Genomic DNA, 23,744 nt, shown 5'->3' on the forward strand with positions numbered 1-23,744 from the left:
TTCTCAGTTACACACAGACTTGACATAAGCACTTAGATTCTAAATGACCTAAGGCAGACCCCCTTCCAGAACCCCTGGACCCAGAGCATCCTCTGCCCAGAATCTCTGCTGGCCACTGGAGCTACAGCCAGCTCTACCTGACCCCCCCGCCCAGGGTCCACTATGGCACTGGGACAGGATACCGCCATGACCACGGCAAACTTGTCCTCGCTGGTGGGGGACATGCTCTGGCAGGCGGCCTGTATCTCACTGATGGTGCCGTGGAGGTCAGCCAGGTCACTGGTCAGGGCCCGTTGGTTCACTGTAGGGTAGGCAACAGAGCCTCGTGGGGCTGCCCTCCCAGTCCAGGACAGCGGTGCCTCTGCCTCCCTACCCATCCACCCAGCCTACCTTTGGCAGCCAGGGGCACGGTGGGCAGGTCCTGAGCAAAGCCCAGGAGTTCGGGGAAGTGCTGGCTCAGCGATTTGGCAAGGATATGCAGGAAGGTGGACTTCCCATCCACCGTCTTGGTGGAGTTCAGCTGCAAGTGACCCCAACATATATCTTCCTCAAGGACCCCATCAGATTCCTGATCACACAGGCTCAAGTGCTCTCCTCTCTGCTTCCCCTGGGCTGTGGCGTCAGTTCTGGCCCCCGACACTCTCCAACTCCAAAGCTCAGAAGCTGATGGCTAGTAATCCTTAACTCTGAAGCTCTCATCTGCTGGGATGCCACAGGCCTGTTTCCTGGCCCAGATCTTTGAGACCCCCAGGAACCAGGCCCCCAGCCCCCAGCTAGGGGAGGACCCTAGGTTTTTCTGTCCTTGTGAGTTTGCCCTTGTCAAAAGATAGAGCCCAAGATTCTCTAACCCCAGGGAAAGCGGGGAGCATCACTCACAGTTCTTCCCTTTTGTGGTTTTCTGGAACCATCTGTGGCCCATCTGAGCCTCAGACACCCTAAACCATTCATATCTATCAAGGGAGTTTTTCTTTCTCTTTTTGAAAACAACCAAAGGCGTCATGGGGAAAAGTCCCAGAAACACAGGGGAAAGGCTGGATATTTGAGCTGTCCCTTCTCTGATCCTAGATCTTTCTGGGGTAGGACCGGCCTGATGGTGGTGGTGGTGTTGAGGGCACAGAATCCACCAGGTGGGACTCGCCCCTTCCTCCTGGAGCCTTCCCTCCCTGCCCTTCTTTTCTCCCACCACTCCATTTTTCCAGATCTTGAGGCTTGGCTTGGAGACGCCACCTTGTCCCCCCATCCCCTCAACCCCCAAACTTTGCTTCTGTTACATCCTGGCCTGCGGGCAGCCAGCTCTTCCTCCGGGGGGGATGGGGGTGGGGAAGGGCCTCAGTGGTAGAGCAAGCAAATCAGTGACTGTCTGACAGGCCCCCTCACCTCCGTCAGGAAGTTGATCTTGAAGCCCGTGGTCTTGTTGGTTTGGGGCTGTCCATCGTTGAGATAGTTGCCCATAGCCAACACAAACTGTGGAGAGAAAGGTGGGCAGGTCCTACCCCACGCCCTGGCCCCTCTCAGGATGAACCTCCAGGCTGGAAGCCCCAGGGGACAGAGGGGCAGGTAGAGTGATCTGAGAAGGGGCGGTTCTGACCTCCAGGATCTTGGCGAGCTTCCGGCTGTTCTTGAGCTCGAGGGAGGCCTGGCGCAAGCACTCCAGGCTGCCCCGGATCTCTTCTGTCTTCTCCTGTAGGGTGGCCTGGAAGTGGAGGCTGCGCAGGCGGGTCTTGTACTCGGGAACCGACAGCATCTGACGGGAAGGCAGGGCCAGGATTCATCCATCCCGCCGGGAGACCCGCTGCCCCGGGGCAGCCTGGGGTGGGGGTCAGCGGGCTGCCCGGTATTCCCTTAGGAAAACAAGCACAATCTCTAGGGGGCACCCTCATCCCATCTACCTTGGACCCTGAGTGAGAACTGGCTGTTACAGGTGTAAAACCGGGACTCAGAGGCGTGAACGCGGTGGCGGGAGGGGAGCGAGACCCACGCACAAAGGCACAAAGCGAAAGCCGCGACAGAGGAGGCCGAGGCCGCTGGGCAGCCGCCCCTGACCCCGGGCGGGGGTCACGGCCGCAGCACCTGCAGGACGAACTGGTCGGGCTCGCTGAGGCGGCCGGGCGCCTCGCGGAAGGCCTGGTAGCGCTGCTCCTCGTCGGCGTCTGGCGCGAAGAGCAGCAGTTGCGCCAGGTGCGCGGGCTCCAGGCGCCGGGGCTCCATGCTCATTAGCACCTGCCGCAGCTCGGCCGGGCTCAGCTTCAGGTGCGCCAGCAGGATGGCTGCGGGCGGGGCCGCGAGGGTGAGCCGGGGCAGGGCCCGGGCGGGGAGTGGGCGGGGCTTCAAGATCCACCCTGGCTCCTGGGTGTGTCGGGGGACTGGGGGCCAGGAACCGGGGCGGAGCAGGAGCCTGCCCAGAGGAGGGGAGGGTCCTTCCCGCGACCTATTGAGGGGCGAGGGCGGGGTTCTCAAAGAGATAGACCTGGAATCGAGCGGGGCCTGCGGAGTTGGGGCCAGGGAACCAGGGAGGGTCCTGAGACGGGGAGAGCAGGGTGTGCGGTTGGAGGCGGAGCCGGAACTGGGGAGCCGATTACAGGATGAGGGCGGGGCCTATGGGGGTGGAGCCAAGGCCGGCACCTGCGCCCGGTGGGATCGGGCTGGCAGTGGGGCCTGGGAGAGGGTCTTCACCGCGCGGGAGGCAGGTGTTGGGGCCCCCACGGCCTAATCTCGATCATCCACCGGGGTGGATCCAAGGCTCGGTGGCCCAGTGGGGGTCGCGTCCTGCCCCCCGCACCACCCGGCACCCCCAGCCCCTCACAGGTGTTGTAGGCCTTCTTGTGAGACAGGATCTCCACCACTTCCTTCTTCCTGAAGGGCTCAGGCCCGGGCACCGGCTCTGGAAGGGAAACTGATGGTTTAATGAGGGGGCGCTAGGCTGAGGCTGCTGTGCGAGGGCCCAGGAGGGGTGTGGCCACACCCCACAGCCCAGATGCCCGCGACCACGGGCTTGACTGAATCAGCTCCAGGTGTCCACACTCCCCTCACTCGTGGACTCTGGGGTCCAGTCTAACGCAGTGTGCGGGATGTGGCGTGTGTCCACCCCCCGCCCCCCATCCTCTCTCCCCCGGGCCCTTGAGACTGAGCTGGCCCCATAAGGAGAACCAATCACCTCTCGACCTTGCAGATGCTTCCTGGACGGACAACGGCCTTTCTCTTCAATCCCGGGACCACTTTCCACACTCAGTATCCCTGGCTGCCTGGAGCCCCCACCCAACAACTACAGGGAGATACCCTGAGAGGGGTAAGGGGAGAGAGAGACTTGGAAGGGATATCTGTCTACCTTATTATGGCTGTGTGACTTTGAGCAAATTACCTAGCCTCTTCGTGCCTCCTCATCAGGAGGTTGGGGCGATCACAGTCCTTACCTTACAGAATTGTCACAGGATTAATTTAGAAACAAGGGTGTCTGAGATTTGGTAATCATGCAATACATGTCAGCTCTTATCTCCATTTTGAGGTAGGAAACCTGAGGTTCTGAGAAGTTCAATAACTCAGGGACACAGTAAATAAATGGCGGTCCGTGCAGACCTTGGGGACTCTAAGCCCGGGGACGCCACGGAAGGTAGTGGGTGGGCTGCCCCAGAGGACCTGCTGTCTGGGTTCCCCTGGGGCCCTCAGGCCACTCACTAGCAGGCTTCTGGGTGCCAAAGTGGAGCTCCAGGTCCAGGTACTTCACCATGTCGCTCAGCTTATCATAGTCAGAGTCCTCCCCGAGCTGCGAGGGAGGCGGAGGTTCAGAGCGAGGAAGAACTGCCGCCCTCCACCGCCCCCACCCTCTAAGGGCTGCCTTGTGAGCTCCCGGAGGGAGAGCCTCCATCAAACCCCGGGATAAACCCGGCGGCAGGAGGAGACTGCAGGAGAAGCTAAATCATCCAAGTTATCAGGCGGTGAGCCGGCTCCTCTTGTGGTCAACAACACTCACACCTGCAGCACTCTCCACGCAGAAGCCAGCAAGTTGCGCTGGAGCAGGGGGTAGAGGGGCTCTAAAGGGGCTGGAGCCGACCAAGGAGGCTTAAGGGGTCTGGGTCTGTTTTGAGTGAGTTCACCAGAGCTGCTCTGGGTTCCCGATTCTGGGGAAACCTGAAACAGGGAAATGCCAGGAGCTAGAGGAACTGGACAGGTGGTTTTAACAAATGACCTGGGTGAGAGGTGACAGTCTAGAAGGGCCATGGCTGCAGGCCAGGGACACCTGGCATGGATTTGGACTTGGCCATGTGCATGACCTCTGTCCCTGTGTCCACCTTCAGAATCCAGTGGAAAGACCACTCTTCAGAGCAAGGCTTCAAGGACCATCTGAGGCTGGTAGGAGTGAGGTCTCCAGGGGACCCAGTAGGTCCCAGTTTGTGACTTTGTCCTGCCAAGCATCCTTATCAGCAACATGGAAAGCTTCCCTGGAGGTGTGGGCTGATGCCAACTTGGCTGGGAAGGCAGGAGACAGAACTGGGACCCAGGAAGCGGCAATGGGAAAAAATGAAAGCATGCCCCAGTGGAGTGTGGCTGCATGTAAGGACATGCTGTTGGTCCCAAGAAGAGGAAGGGACTAGGCTTGAGGATGACGGAGGGAATGAGCACTGCGATGGGGCAGCCCCAGAAGCTGGAGGGTTCCCAGGCCATGTTAAAAGGAGTATGATGTCCAGGTCAAAGGAGCTGAGAGCACTGTTTTCTCCTCTGAACTGGTGAAGCCCCATTTGGGACCTGCCCTTTGACAGACTATGGGGCTAGAAACCACATTCTAGGGGAATGACCTAAGAACAGGGATGGGGTGAACCTTGCTCGTGGGACAGGCTGGTTGGTCTGTGGATAAGGAAATATACTTGCTCTGCCTGATTTCAAAGGGCAGGACAGAAAACAGGACATGGGAATCTTGGTGAGACAAAATTTCAGAGCAATACAAGGATGGATGGTGAAAACTGTCCAGTGAGGAAAGGGACGCCTTGACGGGTAGTGAGCTCCCCATCACTAAAGCGGTTCAAGTATATATTGGCAGTGTTGTTTGGGACGAAGTTCAAGCATCAGAGTGAAAGGGTGGAGGCTGGTGTGCAGGGGTTTGGAACAGCTGCCCTTTTAAGAATCCTTCAGTCTTGGCTCCTGTGAATAAACTACTGATCATAGACTGGCAGACAGTTCGAAGGTCTGTGACTCTCTAACCAGATGTCCTTCTCTTGGCTCTAAGAGCCTAAGGGAACTATTCAAATCTCAAGTGATAGGTTTCAAGGGTGAGTGTGGTGCTGTTTCTGGATGTCCCCAGTGTGTCATTGGCTTAGGGACGCAGATTGAGCTTCGGTGCCTGTGTCAACCACCAAGGGTGGGCGTGTTCATGGGCTGGGCCTTCATTCATCCTCTGCTCAGCATGGGGACGACCAGAGGATGTTCAGCTGACGCTGGAAGAGGCCTGGAGATGCGTCTTGCCTTCACTGCTGCTGCCCAGACCACCTCCCCTGGCGCAGAGCACTCCTGGTCCCCGGGTCACCTACCTGTCCCCAGATGGTGCCTTCCGAGTTCTCCACCTGCTCCCACCGCAGGCGCTTGACGCTCATGTGGCTGGTCTCACTGCGGCGGTGGCCCAGGCCCCGGGACAGCATGGGGGGCGCACAGGGGACAGGTGGGGGCAGGGGTGGCGGGGGTGGTGGAGGGACTGGGTGGCTGAGTTGGGTGAGGGGCTTGGCCAGCGTCGGAGTGGGGCCCCAGGGGCCATCAGGGGTGCGGGAGCTGGGCTTGGGGTCATGGAAGGGCAGGGGTGGCGGTGGCGGGGGGCTGAGTGGGGGCGGGGGGATGTGGTCGGAGATGGAGGAGTAGGTCAGGGAGCTGCCCTCCTCACTGCTGCTGATGCACTCGCTGGCACTGCTCCTCTCATTGGTGACGAAGCTGCCCTGGTCATCGTGGAAGCTCATCTGGGGGAACAGAGCAAGGCAAGGGGAGGGTCAGGCTGGGCCCAGGGAGACTGGAGCCTGGGCCAAGGTGAGGGAGAGTGGAGTCGTCTGGGGCAGGGGGTGGCATGGCCCGGGGATGGGACAGGAGAGGCTGGGGGCTTAGCCTGAGGCTGTGGTGGGACAGCCCGACAGAGGGTAGGGAACCTGAGACAGGGCATATGGGGCGGCCTTGGACAAACGGGGTCCTAGCTTGAGCCCAGGGTGGGATAGCTCCAGCCAGGGAGTGGGGTGTCCTGGGACAGATTCTAGGATGGACTGGGGCAGGGAGACGGGGAGCCTGGGGCACATCCCCAGGGCAGCAGGCCTCTCGCAGGAGCCTGTGGACACTGTCCCCATATAGGCCCCCGTACCCTGCACATCTGCCCGCGTGCTCACCTCTTCGTAGTCATTCTCAGGGCTCAGGAAATCATCCACGATGGTGACCCTGGGCCCCAGCTGCTCACTCAGCGCATCCAGGAAGCGGTCAGTATCCCGGCTTGGCACAGGGCGGGCAAAGGTGAAGAGCTTCCTGCGGCTGGGCGGGCAGCTGGGATCCGGGCTGGGGGTGCTGCTGGAGCGGAGGGGCCCGGGGCCCAGCTGTGGGGAGGGCGCCCTGCTACTGTCCAAGCTGGCGTAGGGGTGGGACTCGCAGCTGCTGGGGGAGGCCAGGCCCTCTGAGCACAGCGGGTAGTAGCAGGGGGAGGGCAGGAGCCGCTCGCTGGGCCACGAGACGCTGGACAGGGTCCTGGGCCCTAGGGTGGGGGGTGGAACGTGAGGACCCCTCTTGGGTCAGTACCTGGGTTCCAGGTGCGGGCTGGAGGGAAGGGGCCCCAGGGCGGGTTGGCTCTGTCCCTGGACACCTTCCTTTCCTCCTCTGGACACAGCGCAGGAAGACCCTGGATGACACTGCGTCCCCAGGCTTCCCTTAGGGTGATCAAAGGCCGGGGTGGGCAGGGGGAGTACTGCTTGGCCCCAGGACAGGCAGACCCCAGCTCATCTTGCACAGGATCCCACGGCCCCACCTGGAACCCACTGAACACAAGTCAAGGGTGAGGGGGTCTCCAGACCAAAGGTCATGGGGCACCTCCCGCACTCAGCAAGCCCTTGGCTCGCAGAAACATCACCCAGGGGTCCTGCCCTCTGAACTGCCGAGAAACCATCATGTGTGTCTGTGAACAACCATCTTCCCAGCTGTGCCACTCACAGAGCAAAATGCATGCACTTCCTAGTCTATCGGACAGTCACATGCGAACTTGGGGACTCCTATGGGGGCAGCCCTCTGCTTTTCTAGATCCATAGCAGAGGCCCTTGTGTGAGGATCAGAGGGGACGTGGGAGGGGCCAGGACAACCCGGACCTTGATGCCCCCTAGCTATGGAGGTTGCCAGGGTTCCCCAGCATTCAGTCCCATAGCCATGGGGCGAAGAGGGAGGTCCAGGGATATGCCTGGAGGTGGTGGTAACACCCAGCCAGCCAGCCAGGAGGCCGGAGGCCAGAGCTGCCCTCGGGAGCCGGGGCTGGTGAGCCCCTACCTTCTGTGCCTGCCATGCTGGGCACTGGTGGGGAGGCACGGGATCTGGAGGCGGTCCCCATCTTCCCTTTGAAGCTGCTGCTCAGCCGGGACTCAAGCTCTGCGTAGACAGCCGACATCTTTGGGGAGAGGAGGTGGGGATGGGTCCAGCCTGCCCTTACCTCCCCCACGTGGCCCTAACATGGCCTCAGAGGCCAGGCCTGGGTGGCCTGGGAGGCCAGGGTCTGCCCCAGCTCCGTGGGCCACCCATTCCCAGCTCCCCACTGACACCAAACGCAGGGCAGAGAGAAGGTCTCACCATCTTGGGGTTGGGGGTCTCGGGGAGGGATGTGCCATCGCCCGCCTGGCGCTCGCCTGGGATCAGAGGAAGAGGCATCTCCGGGCAGTCGCTGGTCCCTGCCAGGGAATCAGGAGGGCCAAGTCCACAACACGGGGGTCTAGTGACCACCTCTGAGCTCTAAGACTCAGACCCCAGCCCAGATCCAGCGAGGGCCTCTGGAGAAAGAACCGCCAAGCCCTGTGGGCCCAGAGGGGCCACTGCTCAGCCCATTCCCAGGGATGTGTCATCTCGCCAAGCCCACTTTGCAGGTGGGAAAACCAAGCCCTGTCGTGCCCTCTCGCCCACTCCAGCCTTTTGGTCCCAGGCCTCACCACAGCTGAGGCTGGCCTCCAGGCCCTGGGACCGGAGGCTGCGGCGGCACATGGAGGAGGCCCTCAGGGAGCTCCGTGGTTGGGGCTCGGGCGCTGGCTCCGGCTCCGGCTCCGGCTCCGGCTCGGGTTCCAGGTCCAGTGTGGGCTCTGGCTCTGCTGTGGGACCAAAGGGGAGACAGGCCCCTTGTCCTCTCAGCCTGACAAGGAGCCTCCAAACACAGGGAGGGTGAGGGCACCCACCTGTGAGCCTGGGCCTGCTCGGCTCTAGGACAGCTGGGAACCCTAGGGTGAGAGGCGGGGCGCTGGGCACAGGAGGTACATGGGGGTGGTGCCAGCCTGAGGACAGAGGCTGGGCGGAGGTGGCCACAGCCCACCCTCAGGGCCCCTTCTCATGCCGAGAGCCTAGGACCCCCTGATTCCCAGGTCTCAACACGCAGGCGCTGCTGCCCCTAGGGGCCTGCAGAATGAAATGGAAGGTTCCAGGTCAGGGCAGATGTGTGGGACATCTGCTGCCCAGCCTGCACCTGAGCTCAAACCCTCAACCCCCCAACAAACTCTGGGTACCCAGGACTAGGGTTGGTGGGCGCACAAGGGCCACCATATAGGAGACGTGCAGGCGAACAGCAGGTGCCCAGGGTTTAGCCCACTTTCGATGCCCGCAGCCGAGTAATGAAGTGCATGCGTGGTGTGGGCACGGGGGCACCCAGTGACGGGGCAGCAGCGGGGAGCTGAGGCTGCACGGGGCCCCGTAGGCCCTTGTGTGAGTCTGTGGGCTCCAGAGCCCACTAGGCAGGTGTGACCTGGCCGTGTGCTCACAATCCAGGTCTGTAAACAGTGTCCACGTGAACTTCTTGATCTGTGTCACACTTCCCAGGGTGCAAAGCACAGCCACTGTGGTCACCCTCATTTTGTGGGTGAGAAACCTGAGACCCTGGGCGTTAGGTGGGGTGTCTAAAGTCTAAGGTTATGCTGCTTTAAGGGTCAAGTTGGGAAAGCACATCCGTGGGGCAAAGCGTGGGACCAGCCCCGGTGTGCTGGGTGTGCATCTCCAGGACAAGTGGGTGCATCTGTGTGTGGGAGGAGCCCGGGTTGGCTGTAATACCTCACAGGTGAGAACAGCAGGTGTCTGGCCTTTACCTGGCGGGCTGGGCAGGGGGAGGGGCTGCTTACCTGTCATGGCCGTGTAGCCCAGGAAGCATGCGATTTTCTCCTGGCAGAGTTCCTGCTCCTCGTAAGTCAGCAGCTGGTAGATGAACTGCCAGAGGACCTGCTTGGCGGGTGTGTCCAGCACCGGGTAGACATCGACGATCAGGGTGTCGATGTTCCTGGGGGTGGCGTGCAGGAACAAGGGGTTCATGACTCAGGGGCTCAACAGAGGGGGCAGGGTGGTGGACAAGGGGGCACTTCCAGGCCACAGAATTCAGCCTCATGCCCTTCCCTTCCTCCCCAAGACAGAGAAGTGGGCAGGAAGGTAGGCTCCGCGGACAGGCTGCCCCAGATTCAAATCCCAGCTCTGCCACTTACCAGCCAAGTGACCTTTCTCACTACTAATTTCTCTGTCTCAGTTTCCTCCTCTGTAAAATGGGAGATAAAAATAGCATCTACTGGGGAGTTCCCTGGTGGCCTAATGGTTAGGATTCTGGACTCACTGCTGTGGCCTGAGTTCAATCCCGGGTCAGGGAATGGAGATCCCACAAGTTGTGCCGCACGGCCAAAAAAAAAAGAAAAAGCAAAAGAAAGCATCTACCACACAGAGCTGTTGTGAAGATTAAAACGTATAGAAAGTATTAGGAAAGCTGACTCACTATATCAGGGACTGGCAAACGATGGCCCAAGGCCCAAAATTTGTGCTGCCACCTGTTTTTGTAAAGCAAGTTTTATTGGAACATGGTTTATATAAGCCTATGGTTTATATTTTGTCTATGGCTGTTCTCAAGTTACAACAGAAAAGATGAATGGTTTCAATGGAGACTATATGGCCTGCAAAGCCTAAAATATTTGCTACCTGGACCTTTCTAGAAATAGTTTGCTGATCGCTGCATTGTATGGAAAAAATAAAACTGATCCTCATGTAACACCACACATAAAGGTGAACTCCAGGTGGATAAAAGACCAAAGTGTGGAAGGTATAATTATAAAATTAATAGAAGGTAATGCAGGAGATATCTTCTGACCAAGGGGCAGGGAAGGACTTCTTAAACAAAAATTCAAAAGCCAAAGCCATAGGCCCCAAAGGTATTGAATGTGATGATACAAAATCAAGAATACTTGTTCAAAGAAGCACAACTTGGAGCTGTTAATATTAGATATAATGGAAGTAACAATAGAGTAACAAACGGGAGAAGATATTTACAATGTCTAAAATCAACAAGGAATTGGAATCTAAGACTCACAGAGAGGAACTTCCCTGGCGGCTCAGTGGTTAAGAATCCGCCTGCCAATGCAGGGGACACGGGTTTGAGCCCTGGTCCAGGAAGATCCCACATGCCGCGGAGCAACTAAGCCCGTGCACCACAACTACTGAGCCTGCGCTCTAGAGCCCGCGAGCCACAACTACAGAAGCCCACGTGCCTAGAGCCCGTGCTCCGCAACAAGAGAAGCCACTGCCATGAGAAGCCTGCGCACCGCAATGAAAAGTTGCCCCCGCTTGCTACAACTAGAGAAAGCCCACGTGCAGCAGCGAAGACCCAATGCAGCCAAAAATAAATAAGTAAAATAAATAAATTTATAAAAAAATAAATAAAACATAAAACAAACAGGGAACTCTGGCAAATTTAAGTTTTGCCGTTTGGAACTTTCTGGAATTTTTTCCAAATATATTTGTTCAGTGGTTGGTTGAATCTATGAACGCAGGACCCATGGATATAAGGACCGACTGGGGGTGTTATAACTTGGGTGAGTGTTGAAAACATGCTAAATGAAAGAAGCCAGACATGAAAGTCCACATATTGTATGATTCCATCATATGAAATGTCCAGAACAGGGAAATCTACAGAGGCAGAAAGTAGATTAGTGGTTATTTAAGGTGAAGGAGGAGTGGCAGGGGGTGAGAGCAATAGTGAAAGGGTTGGGGCTTTCTTTTTGATGAAAGTGTTCTAAAATTGAGTATGATGATGGTTACTCATATCTGTGAATATACTAAGAACCAGTGCATTGTACATTCAAATGGGTGAATTGTATGATATGTGGATTATATTTCAACAAATATACATTTCTGTTTAAACAGAAAAAGGGAATGAACAAGTGACTGGCTTTGCAGGGACCATGAAACGACCCTCTGGGCTGAGGCGTGTGATAAACACTCCTGCTGCTGCTGAGGTGCAAAAAGAAAGATGCTAAACCAAGCCTAACAGGGCGGGGCTGGTGGCAAGTGCCCACAGCGGGGTGTTGTGAGGGTCCCGCCAACAAGCCTGCAGGGGGTCGCTGCCTGCCTCACTTTACAGAGAAGGCTGTGATTTGCCCAGGGCACGTGGCTAGGAGGTTTCAGAGTCAGGGTTTGTTCTAGGGCGGCCCCGATGGTCCCCAACCCCACTCGGGTCCTTTGAGCCTCCCGCAGGAGAAGGGGGCTTAGGAAGCTCAGGCAGGGAGACCCCTGGGGTGAGTCCGGGCAGGAATCGGGGTCGACCCTGGGCAGGTCCCCACCACCACCCTGGCCCAGCCACCTGTGCTGAAAGAAGCTCTCGAGGGCCCGGCAGACCCCATAGCGCTCGGGGGGCGTGAGCAGATGCTCCAGCTGCTGGCTGAAGGTCCTCCCCTGCACCCGGATGCTGGACGGCAGGATCTCCGCCACCCACTGCAGGGAGGTGAGCGCCGACGACGGGTTGGGAGAATCCATCGAGTCGGAGTCTGCAGGGGCCACGGGAAGGAGAGGCCCCGGTGACCCAGCATCCCCAGGCCAGGCGCGGTTTTCCTGGCAGCTGGGGCCAGGGGGCCTCCCGAACTGGGGTGAGCGCCATGCATTGGGAGGCACACCTGGGGATATGCCCCATGGCGGGAGGAGGGAGAGCCCCAGTCAGCATCCCTGAGGCCACCCCACTGGGTTTTACAGCATCACCTGGAGAAGGAAGCTGCAGAGATGGGGGACAAGCAGAGTCCTCTGTAGAATCATAAATCCCACCCATGGCGACCCCAGCAGGGTATGTGGGCCAAGGTGGCCAAGGGCCAGTGGGGGTCTCACCGCTGGCGAATGGGACGAGCCCCTCCTCCACCACCAGCGTGGGCATTGCACCACTGCCCTGCAGCATGGACACCACCTTGTCGTGGGAGCAGTTCCTGCCGAGCAGAGATGGCCCAGGAGGGCCTGCCCAGGATGAGCCCTGCCCAAAGCCACCTGCCAGACCTCCCTGTCCTGCCGGTGGAGGCCACACAGCAAGCCCACGGCTGGGCCAGGGCCTTGCCTCTCCTGCTCGTTAATCTCCTCTGCAGGAGAAGCTCCAGGCCCAGGGCCAGCTGGACACTTCTGGGTACAGAAGGGGTCATGACCACGCCACCCCTGGGCAGGGTCCCCTCTTAAGGGTAAGACACACATGATCCATTCAACTCTGTGCCCCCTGCACGGAGCGGGGGTGTTTCCTGGTTGGAAGGACAATCTGACATCCTGGAGAGGGTGGGAGGGTGGATTCAAGACTTCCTGTGAGGAAAGGGACAAGCTGGGGGCCAACTGGTCAGAGGCCCATGGCCAGGGTATCCCAAGAGTCAGGAGTCCTGGGGACTGTGTGCCACCAAGCTCCAGTGACCCCAGTGGCCTCTGACCTCACGTCTAGTCCGTTGAGGAAGAGGATCCGGTCCCCCGACTTGAGGGAAGCATTGTCAGCCGGGCTCCCTGGAAGCAAGGAGAGAGGGTGCGGTCAGCTGGGCAGTGACCCCCTCAGGGATCCCTGTGTCGTCCTCCTGTTGTACAGGCGAGAAGTGGGATGGGCGGCAGAGGAGAGCCAAATTCAGGCCAGCAGTCCCACATCAGAGCCAGCGCCCCTCTGCTCCCAGCTGCTCGAAGCAGGGAGAGATTGCCTGGCGAGGGTGGGAGTGCTCGGGACCCGGCGTGGACCGCTGGTCAGCCCTGAGCTGGGGTAGGAGAGCAGAAAAGGAAGGTGTGCACACCCGCAGATGACCCTACTCTCTACTCTCGACCCCTCGTACAAAGGTCCACATCATCAATTCCTCTGTGCCTTTGTCACGAGGAGAAAATGTGTCTAGAGGGAGGCTCCTCCCTCAGGCTGGGAAACATGAAAAATTAATCATGTTTTGACATCTTGGGACCTTGCTGACACTGGAGGGACTGTCCCTCTAGGGCTAGCCAGTCCCTAGAGGTGGTACATGACTGGTCTGCCAGTGCATCTTTCCCGTGCAAACCAACCAGTCCTAAACCCATCCCCTGACCCTTCGTCTATGGGACTCGCACAGTCCAGGTAAACCTGGTTTTCTCTTGCTCCCTCTGCCTTGTGACCAATCCTGGTGCTTCCCTGTGTGGCCCTCTGTGGCATGGTGTGCCGTGCCCCTTCCTCTTGGGAGCTGTAACACACCGTCTTTCTAATGGCAGTCATCTCCTGATCTGTTGGCCTCACCATGTCTGAATAATAAAACCTACATTTTCAGCACATGGGAGCAGCTAATTCTCACTCTGCCTTAATGGCCCTGCAGGTCAGCCCTAACTCAGTACCTGATACCTGGAGAAGGGGGAGCTGCTAAGTTTGCTCCTGTGGATACAGATGTTTGTTCTTTCTGCCTCTTTCATTATTCATCACTCTAAATTTGATTTGGAAGCAAGTGGGGGGAAATGATAGATGCCTAAATATACTCTCAGACTGTGAGCAGTTGGTTCCCTCTTGAGGTGGGATTCGTCAGGAGAGGAAGGGGAATGATCAGGGAAGACTTCCTGAGAGAGGGGGCCGGGGGGGGTTTTCTGGGACTGAAAAGGGGGCGAGGGCGATGGTGACAAATCCAACATGGCCTGCCTGGAAGCTTGGGCCAGGCTGGGGTGGAAAGGCCATAGAGGTAGTAGCAAGGGATGAAAGATCACCGGATCAGGAGTCAGGAGAGCCCAGGTTCTAGTCCTTGATTTGCCAGAGTCTCTCAAGCCTATTTCCCCATCTGTAAAAGCTCCCATCGAAGCACCCGCTTGGCTTCCTATGACGAGGAAGGCATGGGGTTACCAGCCTGGAGGTTGGGCTGGGGAGAACAGCACCCCTGGATTTTAACATGGCCCCAGGCCAAGTATCTCTGGCTACACACGTGGGAGAGGCAGGGAGGTGGGGGTGGGGGTGATGGCAAAGTTGGAAGAGACATATCCAAAGAGGAGAGATTAATCATGTCTAGAGGAAGCTCCCCAGAGAGCAGCCTTGGGCCTTTTCTCTACAACAGTGTGTCAATGACTTAGTGATGTACAAATCCAAGATGGACTGGGTCTCAGAATGATCCGAAGGCCGGAACAGTGATGCAAAGGCACTGAGGCACTTTCCCAGCGATCAGAAGAGCCCTTCTCACAAATCAGTGCACTGGAGATGTGAGATGCAGAAGGGTAGAAAGAACTCAGCATCAGCAGGGGCACCGATGGGGCTGGTTCACTAGGCGCATCACGTTCAGGTGCTGGGAGGGGATGGGGACAGGGCAGAGCAGGTGACCCAGCCCTGTGGGCTGCTTACAGGGAGGGAGAGATCAATTCGGTACCAGGAGACATGTCTGTCCACTGAGACCTTCCACAAGGGAATGGGCTGCCTCCACAATAAGTGGGTTTCTTCCCTCCCTCCCCTCAACGCCCCACTGGAAGGGTGGGAATAAGGAATTCCTTCACTGAGAAGACTGCCTTTTTCAAGATGCACCATTCCAGGAGCAAGAAGGGGCTGGCCAGGTGGGAGGAGGAGGAGGGGAGTCTAGATTTGGGGGGCTGGGGGCTGGATAGTGGGAAGAGGCCCTGAAGCCCTGCTGCCCGCCCAGCAAGTGCCCAGTTCCCAGGGAATGGGAATGTTGTCTGGAGCTCAGCCTGGGCAGGCAGCAGCTCTGTCCTGGCTGCCCCAGTGTCTCAGGCAGTGCCCCTTGCCCTCCCTGTGGACATAGGAAAGATCTGGATGGAGAATTTGGCTCACTCGGCGCAGGGGTGACCCTGAACTTGGAGGGGGTCTGCCCTGACTGGGGAAGGTGGATGATTTGGATCTGCTGCTCTGGGACACTCAGAGGACACAGGCTACTTGAGGTTGGTACCTGAAAGGGGGAGGGGCTGCTGAGCATCGGCCTAACAGACTCCCTCACCCCATCCTGAACAACCCACCCACACCTCACCAGGCAGGACAGACTCGATCCAGACTGGTCCGTGGCCGCGAAGCGTGAAGCCGAAGCTCTTGTTGCCCTTGTAGACTCGGACCGTCCTGGGGAGAAAGAAGGGGCGGGTGGGGGGCGGGCAGCGCGCCTTCCCCTGGGGAGAGGAGCCTGGGGGGGTGCAGGAGATGGCGACGTCCAGTGTCCCGCTCCCCTTCACCTCTCCTGGACCCCAACCCCCAGGTGTCCTCGCTTCGCCTCCGCGCCCTCTGCCTGCGTCTCCATGCCGAGCCCACCGACTGAGAGGCGTCCGCAGCCCGCGCCCACGCGTCTCGGGTACCTGCGCGCGCCCCCGGGGCCGGCGCGGCCGCCGAGCAGAGAGGCGGCCTTGCGCTGGGGAGGCTCGTCGGGGCGGCGCGGGGCGGCGCTGGCGCGCGTGGACACCAGGAGGCGCTCCGGCCGTTCCTCGCTGCGGCTCCGGCGCAGCCGCTGCGCGCCCTGCGCCCGCCGGGCGCGGCATAGCTTGCCCAGCAGACCCTGAGACACCACCTCGTCGAAGCGCGCCCGGTGCTTCTTGGGGATGAAGATCCTGCGGGCGAGGACAGCAGAGTCGGGGCGCGCCCCCTGATCGCGCCCTGAACTCGGCAAACCTCTGCCCAAAGACTTCTCTTCGTGGGCGCTGCCCTCGGCTCTCCCCTCCACCCAGGGGTGGCGGGGAATCAGCAGCCCACACCCCAAGTGTCCCCCTCGGTGCCCGGACTTGCGCCCCAACGGGACCGAGCCACACGAAGGCCACGGCGCCCTGCTTGCTGCACTTCGGGGAAAGTCTCGTTTCCACTGTCCCCATTACTCTGGCCTCGGGGCCTTCAGTGCCCTCAAAGCCCGTCCGTGGACCCGTTCCTCCTCTTGCCTCTGTCTTCCCATCTCTGGCCTCTCCCAGACTCCCTCATCTCATGCCCTCGCACCAGCCAGGCCAAACAGCAGATAGGGGTCCCCACCACCCACCATCTCCCTGCCTGATTCCAGGCAACTCTGCTGGAGAAAACTGAAGCCACAATCTGCTCCGGGGTCAGACTTCGCCCAGACCCTCATCAGACTCCCCAGCTCCCAGCAGCCCTCTCTACAGCTGCCGCCTCAGAAAGTGCCAGGACCACCACATCCAGTCCTGTCTTGTACACTTTTGCCCAGGCTGTGGCCCCCACCTAGCACACTCCCTCTGCTCTTCTAGCTAAACCGGGCTCGCCCTTCAACACCCAACACTGGCCTTCCTCCAGTTTTGTCCAACATGTTTTAGGAGGTCTCTGCTATCTGTACCAGCCAGGCGCTCAGCTTCAGAGCTGAAGGTACTGTGGACCCTGCTCTAAAAGGAGTCACCCTGGAAGTGATGAGAAGCCGTGGGGAGGCTCACACAGTCCCTTGTTGGGGTCCACACCCTGGAATGTTTCCTTGGTGCCCATAGGTCTCCTCGGCAAGGCTGGAACCTCTCTGAGGGCTGGGTCTGAAGCTTGGGTGTGACCGACAGTGACCAGCCAGGGCTCGGCACATGGTTGGGACTCAGAGACTGAGTAAACGGGGGTCTACCAGTGGCCCACCCATACTTCTGGGTAATGGCAGCAGTTAACATCCTGGTGGACTCCCTGGCCCATGGAAGAGGATTCTGAGGCTCAGAGAGGATCCCTAACTTTCCAGGGTTACTCGGCTGCCCTCGGCACAGCTGAGATGGAAGCCCAGCCTCTGGACCTCTGCACTGTGGCAGGGCTCTGTCGAGGGCCCCTGAAGGTCTGGTTGCTGTCGAGGCCTCCCTGGCTGCATCCCAAGGCTCCCTTTCCTGTTCTTTCGACCAGGAGCCAGTGCCAAGGGCATGGGAGGAGGGGAGGGAGCAGAGGCCTTGCAGCCACAGCTGAAATACAACGCCTCTGAGGTCGCACGGTGGCCCCCACTAAGTTCCCCGGATCTCTGTGGGTAGTTTAATAAGGTCAGTGGACAGACTAAGCTACCTGGTGGGAGGGAAGGGATGTGGATCCTCGGGGAGGAGGGTGCATCAGGGCCTGCCCCCCACCCCCCAGTGAGCCCTGCTTCAGATCTGGATGTTCCAGGCAACCAGGAGGTTAGAATGATGGCCTGCTCAACTCTGCCAGGAGAGTCATCGCCTGATACACTCATCCTTGCCTACCCCCAGTGGTTCCCGAAAATCTAGAGCCTCAGTCGCATTCCCCAGATGGTCAGTCAAGGTCTCCAGAGCCTGACTTCTCCTTCCGCCTGGCCTGCACATTCCCCACATGCCTCATGCTCAGGCAAAGCAGAGATGACAAGCCGGAAACTGTCTACCTTGCACTTTGGCTCCGGCCCCAGGCTCCAGAAGGTATTAGCCCAACACCCCCAGCCCCTAGGTCCAACCTGCCACCCTCTAGCAGCAATAGAGGGTGGCAGCTGCCACCCTGCCCCTGCAGTGGAAACCAGGTGAGTCACCAACTGCATAGGTAGGAGAAAGTTGGGTGGCTCATTCCTTCCTTGGTGTTCTTGGGGCAGAGAAGGAAGCCAAGGCTGCCTGGTGTGCCAGACGCCCTTTATGGCTGGTGTGGGCCCTCCATGCGGCTCAGTCTGGCCCAGGCATCCCAGCCCTGGGTCTGCTCTGAATTGACTGGCCCAGCAGATCCAGATGCAGTGGGGTCTCATGGACCACTGTGGCTGATGGATTTGATGCCCCTTTGACCTGACAGCCTGGCCATGGCTGCCTCAGGACTCCCAGGTCCCTGCTATGCCAAGAAGCTTCTCTGTGGCCACAGGGCTCTTCTGGGTGCCACACAATGACCTTGCACTCAGAGTCAGTTCTCTTCTCTCTGGGGGATCAGGTCTAAATCCAACTCCAGATTCCTACCCGGGGCTCCCATAGGGTCCTCTCTCTCCACCACATTCCCCGCCTTGTTCTCTGCCCAGTTCCCTCAATCAGTCCAGTCGTAGGAAGGAAAAAGGGCTTTTCAGTCCCAGCCCTTGATCCCCGACCCGGATCCCGACCCCTGGGGCCTCGGACGGGTTCCGGGTGCCTAGCGCGGGGAACTCGCCCCTTTAATAACCTTCCGGTTTATGCCTGCCCTCCCAAGCCCCCGCCCCCAGCCGGGCTCGGTGGGTGCCCACCCAGGACAGCGAAGCCCCTCAGTGCCCCAGCCCCACCCCTTTTCAGGTCAGCCGGAGGCGGGTCCGTCGCACCAGGGTGCGCGGTTCCCGGGGGCTCCGGGCGCAGTGGGGAAACTACCGAAAGTGCCGAGAGAAGCCCTGGTCCTTCCCCATCTGAAGCCGGCGACGGCGGCGCGGCAGGTGCCGATGGGCAGGGGGCGGCGGAGCCCGCGAGCAGAGCGAGGGCGCCGAGACTCCACGCGCCTCTGCTGGGCGAGCGCGCTCGGCCCCTCCCGAGCCGGCTGGGCCCGAGGCCCTGCGCCCGCCCCCTCTCGGGGGGCCCCGCCCCGCCCGGCCCCGCCCCCCCGGTCTCTTCTCTCTGGGGGATCAGGTCTAAATCCAACTCCAGATTCCTACCCGGGGCTCCCATAGGGTCCTCTCTCTCCACCACATTCCCCGCCTTGTTCTCTGCCCAGTTCCCTCAATCAGTCCAGTCGTAGGAAGGAAAAAGGGCTTTTCAGTCCCAGCCCTTGATCCCCGACCCGGATCCCGACCCCTGGGGCCTCGGACGGGTTCCGGGTGCCTAGCGCGGGGAACTCGCCCCTTTAATAACCTTCCGGTTTATGCCTGCCCTCCCAAGCCCCCGCCCCCAGCCGGGCTCGGTGGGTGCCCACCCAGGACAGCGAAGCCCCTCAGTGCCCCAGCCCCACCCCTTTTCAGGTCAGCCGGAGGCGGGTCCGTCGCACCAGGGTGCGCGGTTCCCGGGGGCTCCGGGCGCAGTGGGGAAACTACCGAAAGTGCCGAGAGAAGCCCTGGTCCTTCCCCATCTGAAGCCGGCGACGGCGGCGCGGCAGGTGCCGATGGGCAGGGGGCGGCGGAGCCCGCGAGCAGAGCGAGGGCGCCGAGACTCCACGCGCCTCTGCTGGGCGAGCGCGCTCGGCCCCTCCCGAGCCGGCTGGGCCCGAGGCCCTGCGCCCGCCCCCTCTCGGGTGGCCCCGCCCCGCCCGGCCCCGCCCCTCCGGGGCACCCTTCAGTCAGCTCCCCGCGAGCTGGGGCTGTTCGAGGCCGCCTCCTCTGGCCCCCTCCACGAGCACCTCCCCAGGCGCCTCGCCTCCGACCCCTCGGGCCGCGGCGCTCCGGAGAGTCCCTAACACCCGGCTGCAGCGAGGCCGAACCCGACCGTTCAGAGGAAGCTCCGACTGCCTTGTGCAGAGCCTGGGAAGGCTTTCTGGAGGAGGTGGCCTTTGCGCTGGGACTCGAGGACTCAGCAGGTGTCAGCCAGAGAGACCCTCCCTTCCCACCCAGGGGGAAGCTCCAGAGGAGAAGGGTCTAGAGAAGGAGGCCTTGAATGCCGTTGTCAGCTGCTCAAGCTGCACTCCGAACAGTGAGGAGCCGCGGGAGGGTATAAGGATTTAAGGGGAGGTGGAGGGACCCCGAAGGTTTTGGTACACCAGGGGAGGGGTGATGCTGGGAGGGGCACAGCAAAGGATGTTGGGATGGGACAAGTGGCCAGATTCTAAAACACAGGAATTCAAGTTAATGAGACCTGGTGAGTGAGTGGAAATGAGGAGGGGGCAGCCAGGTTGGGGCAAGTCCCAGGTGAGGGCGGTGGGGGGAACAGAGGGCCTCCCTGGATGGGCGTGTCCTACTGGGGGAGGGGAGGGGAGGACCAGCTAAGGGGAAGAGACGGAGATAACGGGAAAGGGGGTCTGGACCCCTCCTCCGGCTCTGGGCCTGCCAGGCCTTGGAAGACAAAGCAGGAGCAGGCCCCAGGGCCCCCACTGCATTGTCATTTCTTGCTGATCCGAGTCCTAGCTTCAGGCTGGAAAGGGTGAGAATCTGAGTTCTGAGGACCAAAGGATAGATGCCGGGGAGCCAGCCCAGGGCATCCTGGGAGGGGTCTCTCAGGGACAGCCTCAAAGTGGCAGGGCGCTGGGGGCAGGGGGCTCAGCACAAGGAGGCGGCCACCACCCAGACAGGCTGGAACCGCAGAGGCAGGAAACCCTGGGGACTTTGCCTCCGCCTCCGTCTTTGCAGGGAACATCCTCCATGATCCTGCCTGCGGGTTCCTGCAGCCCGTCACAGGGAGGCCCCTGCAGACCTGACGGTCAGTCTCTGTCCCCTATCCAGGCCATGCTGCCCAACACGCTGCCCAACATGCTGCTTCAGCCCTGCATGCCTGGCCCCAGGGAGGCCACCACTCTGGGGTGACCTCTCACGGCTTTATGTCTCCCCTGCAGCAGCAGGAAGCCAGAGCCAGTGCTCATTCGGTGTCCTCCCCGTGCCTGACCTCAGCCCTGCCAGGGGGAGAAGTGTCTGAAAATCCTCACAGTGAGCACAGCTCCCTGTCATCCACAGGGCCACAGCTGTCCCATCATGATAGAGCCATTTCTGGTTGTTTGGTGCCAGCTGTGATGGCCCAGCATCCAGAACCAGGCCCGCCTGAGGCTGTGAAGACTGTCCACGTTGCCGCGGGCACTGGAGATGTGACCACGGAGCAGATGCTCCTCCTTGAATCCAGACACAGCCAGCAGTGCACTCGCTGCCTTGGGGCCAGGTTCCCCCCCTGCCACCCCAGCACAGTGAAGGCACCAAAGGGGCCAGCAGCTGGTGCATCTGGCCAGATGACCCATGGCAGCATAGGGTGGCCCAGGCTGGACTTGCTGAAATGTCTGCCCCAGCAAGAGGGTACTCCCAAAGGCAGATCACACTAGGGCAGTGTTTCTCAACTGGGGGTGATTTTGCCCCACAGAGGACATTTGGCATTGTCTGGAGACAGTTTTGGTTGTCACAAAATGACAAGTGGGAGGAGGGTGTGCTACTGGCATCTAGTGAGCAGAGGCCAGGGATGCTGCTAAGCATCCTACAACATGCAGGACAGCCCCCAGCAACAGAGAAACATGGGGCCCCAAATGTCGATAGTGCCATGGTCAAGGAACCTCTCTAGGGAGAAAGAGAACTTCCCTAGGGGAAACCAATTGAACGGAGCACATACTAGATGCCTGGCACTTCCCCCTACACAGTGTCATAGAATTTTCCAAGGAGCTTTGTATGATGGTGTCTCTGACACTTGTCATTAAAGCAGAGGAGGGTGAAGGAGGTGCTCACACCCTATCCCCCAGATTCTCAACTAATCGCTTTTCTGCTTGCCATTGGCAGAGTCCATTTATATGCTTTCCTACCAAGAACCCCACTGGAAACACGTAGAAATGACCAACCCCATTTTTATGGATAAAGTGTAGAGGTTAGTGAAACTGCTCAAGGTCACACAGCCAGTGAGTGGACTGGGGGTTCAAGCTAGGTGTGCTGGGATTCAAAACACGGTTTCCTCCACCACCTCAGCTGTTTCCTCTCCCGACCCCCACCCCTGACCCTTTCCTTCTTTGCATTTTTTCCTGAAACACTAGCAGAGCACAAAGCTGACTTTGCTTTCCTGTTCCCTCCTATCCACGTCACACTTTCCAAACTACCTGGCCTGTCCTAATTAGAAAGTCATTTTATCACTTCATCAGACTGGAATCCCTTTGGGGATAGACCCAAATTAGGCTCTGAGCCACAGGAGTAACTGCTGTCGTAAAGAAAGATAAGACCCTTTACTTACAACATCGCCACTGACCCAAATCTCACACTCACGGCCATGCTAAGATGATGAGGCCACGCTGAATATTAAGTCGTATTTGATAGCCATTAAATTCAATGTTAAAGAGTGACATGTGGCTAGTGGCTACTGCACTGGATGGCCCAACTTCATGGTCTCACTGCTCCTCCTTTCTCCCCAAGTCTTCCAGTTTGGCCACTGGGACCACCCCTCAGATGCCACACGGTGATTTGGGTGGGTTCCAGCCTCTGTCAAGTGTGCACACACATGAGCACAGCACACGCGCACACGTGTATCTTTACCTACCCTTTGCTGCTGCACCTCTCATTCAAGCCTTGTCTCTCCTCAGTCGGGGGGTCCCAAGGCCAGAGCCCTTCATGGACCTCTACCAAGGCAGGGTGGGTCACAGCTAGGCACAGTTGGGTACCCAGGGTTGGGTTGTGTGTGGCACCACCCTCGCCTTGGCTCTCCGGGCTCCACCTCTGTGGCTAGATGCCTGGCCCTGATGAACTATCTTCCCCCCTCCACAGGGCACATGTCACACCCCACCGGTCACTGTCTGAGCTCCAGCACTGGAACTTGCTGCCTGCTCCAAGCAGCCGGCCCTGACTGCCCTGTGCTGAGTCCATTCTCAGCTGCCCCTCGGCTGGTGCTCAGCTCTGAGAATCACAGAAAACTGTCTGTGATTCCTCCATGACTTCTCTGAGCTCTCTTGCGAAGGTGCTGCGTGGGGATCATCACTTCATCCCTGGAACCCAGTACATGGGCACCAGAGTACACCAGTACACCAGAGGGGTGGTGGAGGGGGGTGGGGAGGTAGGGGGATGGGTGGCTGAAGCCAGGCTTCCAGGGCACCCCTCTCCCTGCAGAGCCCGGCTGGGCACCGCCCCCCCTCCAGCAGCCTCCCCAATTTTCCTGCCGCCCTTGACGCTCGGACAAGAGGCTGCTGTTTCATCCTCCCCAGCAGCGCCCCGGGGACGGGGACGCTGCGGGGACTGGGCATCCCAGCTGTCCAGGGTTCCCGCTTCCCAGGCTCTAAATCTAAATGCCCAAGGGGGTGCCTCTCCACCCCGACTCTTCCTGACCCGCTGCCGGCCGCTCGGGGACGAGCCGCGGACAGGAAAGGCGGGCGTAGGGGCTGTCCCGGGAGGCAGACCGGCTGACCCGGCAGAGGCGGCAGGGACGGAAGCCTGGGCAGCGCCGGAGGGAGGTGAGGGACCGAGGGGGCCTCCAGCTGAGTCTGGCTGCTAACAGCCTTAAGACACGCATACCAACTTCCCAGGGACAGCCTGGCCGCCCGGCCCCTGGCCCAGCACTGGTGCGGAGGGGCGGGGTGGGGGGCTGCCCATCCATCACCTCCCCAGGGAGCCCTCAGCGCCAGCGCATCATCTGCTCTGCAAATTTGGCTCTAGAAATAACTTTTTTTCTCTCCGGATTTTCCCAGCAAGGGGCAGGCCCCTAACTCACCCCAGGCAGCTCATGGTGGCCTCTTTTGGTGGCCTTCTGTGCTCTGCTGCAGAGCGGAGACGCTGCGCCCGGGCTTGGGGAGTGGGGGTGGCCAGCCCGGTCCCTGACATTGGCCAGGCCCAGAGGGAGGGACAGGCTGCGGGGTGAATGGCAGCGAGGGGAGGGGGCGGGCTGAGCCCAGG

General features: G+C 59.7%; 1 protein-coding gene across 1 annotated transcript in view; it reads right to left on the bottom strand.

Moving 5' to 3' along the window:
• Positions 1 to 23,744, bottom strand: part of GRID2IP (Grid2 interacting protein) — a 34,983-nt gene that overhangs the window by 1,716 nt on the left and 9,523 nt on the right. Inside the window, exons 3-20 of the mRNA XM_007448885.1 lie at positions 15,724 to 15,972; positions 15,408 to 15,493; positions 12,888 to 12,957; positions 12,313 to 12,407; positions 11,798 to 11,981; positions 9,306 to 9,460; positions 8,136 to 8,291; positions 7,783 to 7,880; positions 7,486 to 7,603; positions 6,351 to 6,706; positions 5,520 to 5,936; positions 3,673 to 3,760; positions 2,804 to 2,881; positions 2,071 to 2,267; positions 1,589 to 1,744; positions 1,378 to 1,464; positions 391 to 520; positions 183 to 301 (exon numbers count right to left, since the gene is read on the bottom strand). Of these exons, the coding sequence (XP_007448947.1) occupies positions 183 to 301; positions 391 to 520; positions 1,378 to 1,464; positions 1,589 to 1,744; positions 2,071 to 2,267; positions 2,804 to 2,881; positions 3,673 to 3,760; positions 5,520 to 5,936; positions 6,351 to 6,706; positions 7,486 to 7,603; positions 7,783 to 7,880; positions 8,136 to 8,291; positions 9,306 to 9,460; positions 11,798 to 11,981; positions 12,313 to 12,407; positions 12,888 to 12,957; positions 15,408 to 15,493; positions 15,724 to 15,972 (2,839 nt within the window). The remainder of the gene's footprint in view (positions 1 to 182; positions 302 to 390; positions 521 to 1,377; positions 1,465 to 1,588; positions 1,745 to 2,070; positions 2,268 to 2,803; positions 2,882 to 3,672; positions 3,761 to 5,519; positions 5,937 to 6,350; positions 6,707 to 7,485; positions 7,604 to 7,782; positions 7,881 to 8,135; positions 8,292 to 9,305; positions 9,461 to 11,797; positions 11,982 to 12,312; positions 12,408 to 12,887; positions 12,958 to 15,407; positions 15,494 to 15,723; positions 15,973 to 23,744) is intronic.

Source organism: Lipotes vexillifer, unplaced genomic scaffold (assembly GCF_000442215.2).
Source record: "Lipotes vexillifer unplaced genomic scaffold, Lipotes_vexillifer_v1.1 scaffold778, whole genome shotgun sequence".
Lineage (NCBI taxonomy): Eukaryota > Metazoa > Chordata > Mammalia > Artiodactyla > Lipotidae > Lipotes > Lipotes vexillifer.